Below are 11,917 nucleotides of genomic sequence, written 5' to 3'. Positions count from 1 at the left end.
ACACTCGAGCGCCAAAAATTAAAGGTATATTCATAATTAGCAACCAAAAATGAAAAAGTCAAGTTAGAAGGCAGTCGCCGCCGCGGAGCTACTATATAGTTCTACCAAATAATGCATAAAGGAATAAGCAGCCGGAAAAGTGTGCAGTTCATCCGAAAGATCTGGTTATTTCATTACCAATATGTATCTGGGCTTGAGGACACAACCGAGTGGTTTGCAATATCAATATTGGTTCAAAATAACGCATTAAAGAATAAGCAGCCGGAAAACTAAGTGGTTAAAGTTCTTGGCAGGAAATTTACTTTTCATCTAACTACCATTAGCCTACTTGTCTAGAATCAATGGCGTGGTAGCTTACTACAATACCTCTAAATATTGCTTCCCTGTCTCTTCTAATTACAGATTTGTTAAGGTAAGACAGCCATTCTGAGGCTAAAGATAATATATATGATTGAGAACAATAAAATGCGCTAATACCTGACAATATAAAGCAAGATTGATTTCCCGTTCGGTTCATAACACTTCCACACAGCTATATTATTGTTGGTAACTATAAGGAGCATTTCATTGCAAACGCTTTTGGATTAAACTCGATATTTTATGAAAACAGTCACGACAGGCTCTAAATTCCATTAAATTTTTGTATAAATTTGAATAAAATTAATAAATAAATCATAAAAAACTAATTTAGTGTCATTTTAGTGTAAAAAATAATTCGAGAACGCGTTCTCGAATCTTGTAATGCGTGATGAACGATTCCACGACTTTTTTGTAAACAAGACCGGAGGGGCGATGTATTCACTAATGGCGTTAGACCTTGAAGAAGGAATTTCCGAATGAAAATAAAATGAAGAGTGTTAGCAAGGTCACATAAATTCTTGCCTCACCTTCATATCTTTAAAAGGATGCTCCAACTGAAACTCATCCAAATGGTAAGCTGTGCATCCTTGTGTCTAAAAATATGTAGTTAATTAGGCAAATCAGTTTCGTGCTTAGGAAATTTAGGGGACCTCTGGGTCATAGATTTATAAACCTGTAGTAGAATGACAATTAATAACTTGCATAAAGAGTAAACCGTAAATTTTTAGCTTATGGCATGTGCATTCTGATAATTTTTAGACCATGACTTAAAAATAATAGCGACAACAGTGGAAACGGTATTTTGGTACTGTATTGATAAAATTAAGAAAACAATTGATAGTCTCTATGCTAAGAGCTCTATGCTGAAGTATTCTTAGATCACAAATAATGTCTTCCAGTATCTTGGGAATGAAATAGGCTAGGTCATTATTTACAATAATAGTACCTTTCATTTGAAAATCGTGGGTAACAAGGTTTTTCAAACATTTGTGTTGTGATTCTGACGAAGTTGTTATTCATTTCTATGGTATATGCATGGATAATCCAGTACAGTTCAATCCCTTCCCACCATTTTTAACAAAAATGGTGTCTCCTATTAGGAAAAGGGGTTTTTTGAGATTGGGAGGGAAAGACTAAAAATTATAGAAAGACAAGAATATACCAGTAGCCTAACGCTGTAAATCTAACCTAATAAATGGGCCGGGGTCCACCTGTACCATAATGCCCCACCTACCCAAACCCCAAAGATTATACAGTATACTGTATATAGTAGCCTAACTACCAAAGCAGAATACTGTACCATTTATAAACAGATACTCCAACTTAACCTACCTACCTCAAGGCACAGTGTCCCTCCTAAATGGCCTTTGACCAGCACCCATAAACTTCCAAAATTAAAAGAGTTAATGCCAAAAAAAATAAAGACACGTAGCCTAACCTAACCAAGGATGCAGCTTTTTATTTGATTTTGACAGGGAGGGCTTTGCCCCTCAGGAATCCCCAACCTAACCTTCAACCTACATAATATTCTCAAGGTACAACATCTTATTTTGGTGGGTTTGGGGGTTTGCCATGTTGATCCCCTAAAACATAAATTAAATGGATGCATGTGATTATAACCTACCCATTTGTAGGTTTAAACATCTCACTTGAAGGTTGAGTTTGACTGTGCTTTACAAATTCCTTTCGAATTCAGGTTCTGTATACAGATTCGAAATCAGCCCACCTCCACCTTGTTAGCTGATTGCTAAGTTTGTAACACTTGACTAATTATGATAGTTTTGACACTAATGCAGATTGACATTTATATTCAAAAATGTCAAGCCACAGTTACCCCTTTAATATTGAATTCTCATCACCCGGGGAATAATTTACACTCAAAGGAATTATGATTAGTAATTGCACTGCCCTGCCAGTATTTGAACTTGTGACTTTTGAATAAGATGCAAAGGTAGAAAGATGACTTATCCATTTGCCTTGTCACCTTGTTGCCCTCTCTAGGATAAGATCGTGAGGTCTTATTCAGTTAAGTGACTGTTTTTATTTCCTCCCCAGATCGTCTTTCAGTCCAGTGAAAGGTCGGTTCTCTCATCGTTAAATTTACTATCGACAAGACCTTTGCAGTTTCTCGGAAAATTAACTGTAATCAAGTAATTCAGTCGTTTTTGCTTTTGACATTAGTCTCAAGATGACTTCTTCGTAGGAAGGATCTCATGATCTGACCGTTAGGTTATCCCTTGACCTCAGTGGTGATGTCACAATAAGTTATTGTTTGAGCAGCAGCGTTTTACTTTAGGATTAGATATTTGAAGAGTTGTCTTCAACGTAAAGAACTGTTGAAAAAAAATCATGACGTCAAAAGCCTGCCCTTCAAGATAATGTGCGTAATTCGTGTGCCTTTCGAATAGTAGGTTTTGTGAACGGAAGTATGACATTCGATCTGGCCTTTTCAGCTTCATTGCTTTACAGCCCTTCCGGAATGTCAGTAGGATGTGCGTATTGTGTTGAATATCAGGGCAGGCGTATTTTACTGAATTCAGTAGTATTTTGTTGAATGTCAGCAGAATTGGCGTGTTCTACTGAATATCAGCAGCGTGGGCATATTCTAGTTGGTTGAGGTAACGTGGATGCTTATGCAAGTAACTGAAATTTCCCTCCCTCCCCCATATTTTTGTTTTTAAGTTGTTGCAGGAAGAAATATTTGATTTATTATTTAATGGATATACAGGTAAACCAGCAGTTCCTATTTATTTTACTTCAAGAGATTAAATGTCAAGTTGTTTATTTGTAATTCAAGTTTTCTCTTGGACATTCTTTTAATTTTTGTACAGTTTCTTTTGATAAATTCCAGTTTCACAGACTGAATGACCCTTCTCTCTCTCTCTCTCTCTCTCTCTCTCTCTCTCTCTCTCTCTTAGTCATGCGGAAAGGGAAGTTCTGTGGCCTATACTATTGTTATTGTTTATTCAGTTGTAGGACGTATAGAATCATTTTATATGCCATTGGAGAGTTAACAGAAATCGTTTTATTCTTTTCCTTTAGACCCTGGAAAGCAGTGGGAACTGTTTTCAGTTACCAAAGTTGCCACCCCAACTTCCGTAAATCACGGAAGGGGAATAGTGATTGGCAAAAGATCATATTTAACTACTTATCCTCAGAATCAAAAGTTGGATAAATATTTTGGGAAGCACGGAGTGTGATAGAATTCCAGGATTTTAAAAGATTGATTTGGAAAGTTGCACTTTTTAAATGACAAATTTGTCATTATTATTATTATTATTATTATTATTATTATTATTATTATTATTATTATTATTATTATTATTATTATTATTATTATTATTATTATTATTATTTGGTTTTATTGCAAGATTACAGAGTCAGATCCCCACTCTGATCAATCAAGGAGAAGTCAGGAAGTTTCGAATAATGAAATAATTCTCAGGAAGTTCATTAAAATAGCTCATTCTCTGGAAGTTCTTAAATGGAACTTAACTAAACCAGCTCATTCTCAGAACTTCTTCTCAGAAAGTTCGAATAAAGAACTTACCTAAAGAAACAACTTATTCTCAGGAAGTTCATTCACAGAACTTGGCCAAAACAACTTATTCTCAGGAAGTTCGAATGAAAACCTTACCTGAAACAACTTATTCTCAGGAAGTTCATTTACAGAACTTAGCCACAACAACTTATTCTGAGGAAGTTGAATGAAAACCTTACCTGAAATAAAGAAGTTCATTTACAGAACTTAAAGAAACTTATTCTCAGGAAGTTCGTTTACAGAACTTAACAACTAAACCAACTCATTCTCGGGGAGTTCGAATGAAGAACCGAGCCTTAAGCATTAGACCAAGGTGGAACATGTGGTATCTGAACGGCCCGTGCATGAGAGAGCCCCAAAGAAAAACGAAAAAAAATAAGGGCGTTCTTCAACTTCCCCCCTGAGCAAGTTGCTAGCCTTGACATTTAGAGAGTTGAGCTCTGAAGGGGTGAGGGGCTTTTGTCGTCTCGGGTAGAATCTAGATCTTTCCATCCTCCGCACCAAGAGATGGCTGGGTACAGACCGTGTATAGTTGATGATTGATCTGACTATTTTTCTATGCTCTTACGTCATTGCTACTGTCTTTGTTGTTTTAATTGCTGAATTTACCTGTTTGTTTGGTACTGAAGAGTATGAAATAATGAATAAACAGTAGGTGAAGGGAACGTCGGTCACTTACGAGATGGAAGTGAACGGTAAAGGGTTTTTATTTTGATGCGCGGTAAACATTCTCAAGGAAACTAAAAGGAGTTTAAGCTTTATTTTATTCCTGAATGCTTAGTGTGTATGAAAGCGTTGCAATGCACAATCACATTGTATATATATATATATATATATATATATATATATATATATATATATATATATATATAAACTTGTTGAAATATTGTTCCTTAGATTTTTTTGCCTTTCATAATTTGAGAAAGTTGTATCATGTGGAGCTCATATATATATATATATATATATATATATATATATATATATATATATATATATATATATATATATATATATATATATATATATATATATATATATAGTGATGCATTCAAATCCTTGTAAATTCTTCCTTTTATTGTTGAAGGTTTTTAACAAACATGGATTTTTTTGTTTTTATATAATTTTTTGTTACGGGTTTCTCGACATGATTTTACAACATCCATGTGTAAGCATTAGATTATTCTGCATATCCCACCTTGCTGTATTCCGTGTTGGCAGCATATAATTTGATTGTCCCGAAGAATCATTTTCCTTTCATTTTGAAGTCTGTTGCCTGGTGGCCTTGGGATTCAGGAAGGGAGGCCCTGGACCACTTTTTTCTCTCGCGTCCCGTTACAAACATGGAGGAGTAGACTGTTACAAAGACCTAGTTTTTGTTCTCTCTCTCTCTCTCTCTCCATTTTTCTGTATGATGGGGACACATTTTGTGGATATGTGACATATTTTAACATTGTAAGGTAGTCTCTCTCTCTCTCTCCATTTTTCTGTACGTATGGGGACACATTTTGTGAATGTATGACATATTTTAACGTCGTTAAATACTCTCTCTATGTTTCTCATTATGTAGACACATTTTATGTATCAGTGACATATTTTCACATCGTTAAGGACTCTCTCTCTCTCTCTCCCCCTCCCCCTCCATGTTTCTGTATTGTATGGACACATTTTATGCATCAGTGACGTATTTCCACAACGTAAAATGCTCTTTACCAAATCAGTATCTTCCTGAGAAAGTGCAGAATGAAACAACGATCTTTTAAGAAAGGTTTTATTATTAAATCGTTTGAACTTTTAAGGGGAATATAATTTTATACAATATTTTACAAAAAAAAAAACTATAAAAAAGAGCTAGTGTCCTTCACGCCCTACACCGCCTGCAGCGAAGACACAAATCCGGATGCTGTTCTCTCCAAGTTGAGGACAGCCGGGTAGTCGAATCTGTGAGGGGCGGGGGTTGGATCCAATGGCTGGGCGGCGGGAATGAAAGTCACCGATGGGTCGAATGGAGCTGGGGTGGGCCGGGGGGCGGGAGCTGGGACGAACTGGGGCTGGGGTTGGAACTGGGGCTGGGGTTGGAACTGGGGCTGCACGTGCGTAGGGTTGTGGGGGCGGACTGGAGCTTGGGTGGGCGGGGGTGGTGGTCTTGAGCGGACGACGGGCTCTGGAACCGGGGTGGCTGAGACGGTGGCCCTCAGGTTTCCGAGGCCTTCCTGGTTGATACCCTCGACGCCGATGACCTCATACCCGACGCCCTCTCCCGCTCTCCAGAAGACCTTGACACGGTTGCCGTCGTCTTGGACGTAAGAGTAGAATCCGTAGAGGAGGCCGTCGGGGCCGAATTTCTGTCCGCTCGTCGTTCCATCCTCTTGGAAGAGTTCGTGGCCGAATTGGTTGCCGTCTTGGTACGACTCGAATGAGAGAATCTTGGCGAAGGTATGTTCTCGGCCTCCTGCCGCCTGGGGCCTGGCCACGGCGGCGCCGACCAACAATGCAATCACGGCCTGTTGGGGAGGGAAAGCCCAAGCCCAGTTGAGTACAATAGGTCTATACACAGGATTTTCTGTGAGAACATAATACACAGACAATTTCGATGACATTTTCTGTGTATCTATCTATATATCATATATATATATATATATATATATATATATATATATATATATATATATATATATATATATATTTTGTGTGTGTATATCATAGTATAAAGTGCAAAGTTAATAAGATCATTGGTTGTGAATGTAATAATTATTTAGTATATTCGTTTTACTGATCCTCATGATTTGGCTGATTTAAGGCAAGGTGTCATTAATTCACAATTTACTGTTTTACCTTGCTTTAAATCGTAAATACAAGAACATTTCTCGATAAAAGCTTGCTCTTATGTACATATTTTAATTTTAGATATTATGTATGTTATATTCAGCTTAAATTCAAGCTAACATTGTTGGTTTTATCACTGTTTACAGAAAAAAAATAGCACTGGAATATCACAGAACAGTCACTTGGAAAGGACAGTAGTACAGTACTGTTTCGTATAAACGAAGGATAACTTACAAGCTGTCTCATTCTTGTGGTTTGTAGCTCTCTAGAACTTGTGGCTCTACTGATGCGAAGCATTGCTGCGTTCCTTTATATACCACGTGATTCCCCCACCCCCTTCCCATGTGACGCCATCATCGACGAGTTCCCGCCAAGGATACCCGATGCTGATGGGGCGGATGACTTGTTCCGGTTTTTGAGAGAAGTGGAAATTCATTTCGGGTCCATAGATGGTCCTGGGTTGGACGTGATTAGTCTCGGCACGCGCCTCAGAGGTTAGTTAGGTTGTCAGAGGTTTCGCGCTTCAAAAGTAGGCCTAGATGTCCGGCGCCTTTCAAAAGTAGGCCTAGTTGTTTGGTGCTTGTGTAGTTCCAGCAAGGCTTGGTTAAACAGGATTCGAATTCATTAGACGAATCCTAACGGTGGATAGTTTTTATGTCGTTACTGTATCCCGACTTGTGTGGCTCGGCCGACGTATTCCTGTCCCTTTTACTGTACACAGTAATACCAAGTCCTTGATATCTAGCTTCTGCAGCTGTTTTCTAAACACCGGGGGAAGCAGTCTCCATCGGAACCTGGTGCTTTGCCATTAGAAGTTTATTATTATCTGACGAAGGATGCCCTTTGCGTCCTGTAATTAGAAGGACTGTACCGGACTGTAACCAAGCCGTGTTCCCAAAGTCGAAGGTTAGATTCGTAATGAAAGGTTGGATCATAGAAAGGAAATAACCTTGGTTTCTCCAAGTCGAGTTTTTTATTTAAGGTTTTCCGAGTTCTTCATTACTGTTGTTCTTTACTGAGGATTTTTAAGTTTTATGCAGTGTTTATTTTCTTCCTTGTCCTCTTGCCTTCTGCATGTTACTTAAAGACTCGCTCTAGCTTAGCGGATGGATTAGTTCACATTCGTTAAAATCGCCTTGTTCGTCTAGACTCTAGAACATCCACTTATGGAAGTGAGTAGATTAAACTGAAAAGATGTTTGATGCTTGAGAAGTTAGCAAGGACGATGAATACATGTGACAGAATTTTATGTTGATGTTACATAAAAAAACTCTTAAGTAAGGGAGACTTACCTAGGACCAACCCCGCACCTCATGGGGTGCACTGTAGGCAGTTCTTCAGGTTCTTTGCAGCGTCCCTTCGGCCCCTAGCTGCAACCCCTTTCATTCACATTCTCTGTCTTCCGTCTTACGTTCCAGTTTCTAACAATAGATTCAATGTGCAACTGCCTGAGGTTTTCCTCCCTTTACACATTTAAACCTTTTTGGCTCTCAATTTCCGTTTCAGAGCTGAATGACCTCACAGGTGCCAACGCTTGTCCTTAGGCCTAAATTCTGCATTCTCTTCTTGCCTAGGACCGTGAAATTAAACTAGTGATTGACGTTTTAGTATGGAATTGTTAAAAAGTTTTATTGAAAACTACTTGATAAGTTTGAGAGGAGCGATCGTCCGGGGATCCAGATCTAGCGGAAATGAAAATAAAGGTCAGAGCAGATTTTTTCAAGCCCAGTCAGGGATGGAAGAACTGGCGACCTTTGAATACCGTTTGCATATGACACCTCTCTCTCTCTCTCTCTCTCTCTCTCTCTCTCTCTCTCTCTCTCTCTGATGACGTTATATCACAGGTATTAGAAGCGTAGTTCATTCTCTTTCTCAGTTTCTCTCTCTCTCTCTCTCTCTCTCTCTCTCTCTCTCTCATAGCCCTTTGTTCTGATGACGTTATATCACAGGTATTATGAAGCGTAGTTCATTGTATTCATTTTCCAGTTATTATTAATTATTTATTGAATACAGGTTGCCTGTTACCTTCGGGCCAGCCCTAGGAGAGCTCTCTCTCTCTCTCTCTCTCTCTCAAGTTTTCAGTTTTTCATACTTTGAAGTTTTCAGTTTTTTCATACTTTCTCTCTCTGATGACGTTATTTATATAGTTTCATTGTACTTTCTGAAAACTATTTTCTCTCTCTCTCTCCTCTCTCTCTCTCTCTCTTCTGATGACATATCAACAAGGTTTCAAAAACAGCTCATTGTACTTCCTAATTATTATCATTTATTATTATTAACCTAAAGATGAGTTAAGATTGTTGATGTTTGCGATTAAAAAAACAATCATTATTATTTATTAAAAATTAATCATTAATTATTATTTATTACTATTAACCTATAAGTAAATTAAGATTGTTGATGTCAGCGGTTTTCGCCCAAATTTATCCTGCTTATCAAAAATTATTCATATGAATAAAAACCTATGAATATCATCTTGTAACAGAACAGATAGGCAATCACCTCACGATCGATCCCAGTCCCAGCCGTGAAAGTATCAGAAGTCACAGATTATTTTTCCATTGCATTTTGAAGGTCAAGTTCACACTTTGAGGTTTTTTGGGGTTGGGGGATGGGGGTGATAGGACTCATTGTTCAGACGCCAGTGTAAATGAACTTTTGTATTTGTTTGCGCAACCTCGATTTTGTACCTACGATTTTTTTTTTTTTTTTTTTTTTTACGTAGTTGTTGTTTTTGCTCGCTGCTTGCTTGTAGTCTTGGAATTGGAACGTGTACGGTTAAATGTTAAAATACGAAGACTGAGTAAATTGCCTCCGTACCAAGATCGTTTTTGTCTGGTTAGCTATTTGCGTTCGTCGCCTTAACCTTTAAATGCGGCAAAGGTTGTGGAACCTGGTGGCAAGAAGGAGTCTTCAAAGAGATCTTTCTTCTATAAAGGTGCAACCCCTTTCATACCTTTTGCTGTACGTCCGTTCATATTCTCTTTCTTCCGTCTTAACTTTCCACCTTCTCCTAACAGTGGTTTCATTGTGCAGTCTGCGAGGTTTTCCTCCTGTTACGTCTTTCAAACCTTTTACTGTCAATTTCCTTTTCAGCGCTGGATGACCTCATAGGTCCCAGTGCTTGGCTTTGGCCTAAATTCTATATTCTGTTCAATTCAATTCTTAACATTTAAATGCAGCAGTGGTTATAGAACCTGGCGGTAAGAAGGTCTTCAAAGGAATCTTTCTTCTTTCTTTTATAAAGGTGCGTTGACAGACGCAAAGTTTTCGGTCTTCAGAATTGGTTTATAGAAACGAAGGTAAATAAAGTCGTTCACGTAAAAATTAGATTCAGACAGAATGGGAGGCAATGTAGGCATTACGTAAGGTTCGTTGCAGCGTCCCTTCGGCCCCTAGCTGCAGCCTCTTTCATTCCTTTTGCTACACACCCGTTCATAGTCGCTGAAGTTCCACCCTCTCGTAACAGTTATTTCATAGTGCAACTGCGAGGTTTTCATCCTGTTACACATTTCAGACCTTCAGACTGTCAGTTTTCTTTCAGCGCTGAATGACTTCGTAGGTGCCAGCGCTTGTTCTTTGCCCTAAATTCTGTATTCCAGAAAGGGAGACATAACGATCCGTCTCCTATCAATGCTGGTTTTTTGCTTTTGAGACAAGAAAATTAAAGTGAAAAATCACCTTCTTGTCCATCTGTTTCTATGCCGCGGTGTCTTACGAGATGGAGTGACCGGCTTCGCTTATCACCCCTTCGGCTCCAGACCAGTTTTGTGGACGGCAGACGTTTGAGAAACCGGTCCTTTGAGCGCTAAAGATAGCGTACTGTTGGCCTGTTGCTATATTCGATTTCTGAGCTCTTGTGCAGAAGATATAATTAAAAGATCATTAAAAGCCCTAGATGTGTTTGTGAAGGATGTTTGTTTATCTCTGATGATGGTTGATTAATTGCAAGGACGCACTGAAGTGCTTTGATTGATTCAAGGATATTGCCAAATCTTGCATATAATAATCTTTGTGCACAGTTTCGTTGGTATGCATGTGCTCAGGCAAGTATCATTTATATGTTCGTCTTTTTGGCATAGCTAATTTCTTTATTGTCGCCTTAGGGGGTAGTACCAGGCAGTGTACCTCTAGCTGTGCACTGTAGGCATTACTTAAGATTCTTTGCAGCGTCCCTTCCTTCGGCCCCTAGCTGCAACCCCTCTCATTCCTTTGACTGTACCGCCGTTCATACACCCTCTCTAACAATTGTTTCATGGTGCAACTGCTTTGAGGTTTTCCTCCTGTTGCACCTCTCAAACCTTCTTGACTCTCTGTTTCCCTGTCAGCGCTGAATGACCTCGTATGTGGCAGCGCTTGTCCTCTGGCCTAAATTCTATGTTCTATTCTATCTTATTTACCTTTCATGTGAAGGAAACAGAAAGCAAATGGAGACAAGAACTTTGTCCTCTAATCAATCTCTGATTGGTTGTGTATATCCCATTCATCCATTTATTCATCACGGTTTAGTTATTTGTGTGTTATTTATCATTATTTTTGTTTATAAATTTTTTAATTCATCTGTTTTTTCTAGTAACTCATCTCCTCTTATTGTTTTTCCCATTACCTATTGTAAACCATCACAGACCTCTGCAAGCCTGCATCCGTTACGTTTGGTTAAGTTTTGTGTTTTAATTTTTTATATTTAAGCTTACAGAGAATTTGTTTCGTAATAAATGGAATGAAAAAGAAAACTTTAAGTTTTTCTTTGTTTTTTTAACTGGCAGAGAATCTCTCTCGCTATAAATGAAATACCGAAGAAACTTAACTGGCAGAGAATTTTTCTTTCGTATTTCATTTAAAAATGAAATGCGTTAAAAAAGAAACTTGATGTTTCTTAGGTTTTCTTTTTTTTTAAAAATTTTAATCGGCAAAGAATTTGTCTCGTATGAAATGGAATACCAAAGAAACTTTGCTTGAAAACACGCATCGTCCAGAGGTATCTATTTTAAACTTTGCCAAGAAATCATACCCATTTCAGATACACATCATACACACAAAATTATTATTATTATTATTATTATTATTATTATTATTATTATTATTATTATTATTATTATTATTATTATTATTATTATTATTATTCAGAAGATGAACCCTATTCATATGGAACAAGCCCACCAAAGGGCCACTGACTTGAAATGCAAGCTTCCA

General features: G+C 38.0%; 2 protein-coding genes across 2 annotated transcripts in view; one reads left to right on the top strand and one right to left on the bottom strand.

Annotated features, from left to right (window-relative positions):
• Positions 1–783: 783 nt before the first annotated feature.
• LOC136833652 (maltase A3-like) overlaps positions 784–11,917 on the top strand; it is a 62,632-nt gene continuing 51,498 nt past the window's right edge. The window contains exon 1 of the mRNA XM_067095801.1: positions 784–932. The gene's annotated coding sequence lies outside the window, so the exon portion shown is untranslated. The remainder of the gene's footprint in view (positions 933–11,917) is intronic.
• Positions 5,656–7,113, bottom strand: LOC136833879 (pleckstrin homology-like domain family A member 1). Its single transcript, XM_067096176.1, has 2 exons — positions 6,959–7,113; positions 5,656–6,402 (listed from the first exon to the last, which is right to left on the bottom strand). The coding sequence occupies exons 1-2, from the start codon at positions 7,019–7,021 to the stop codon at positions 5,767–5,769; spliced, it is 699 nt and encodes a 232-aa protein (XP_066952277.1). The 5' UTR covers positions 7,022–7,113; the 3' UTR covers positions 5,656–5,766.

This window comes from Macrobrachium rosenbergii, chromosome 52, assembly GCF_040412425.1.
Source record: "Macrobrachium rosenbergii isolate ZJJX-2024 chromosome 52, ASM4041242v1, whole genome shotgun sequence".
NCBI classification, from domain to species: Eukaryota; Metazoa; Arthropoda; class Malacostraca; order Decapoda; family Palaemonidae; genus Macrobrachium; species Macrobrachium rosenbergii.
This window is presented reverse-complemented; position numbering and strand designations above follow the sequence as displayed.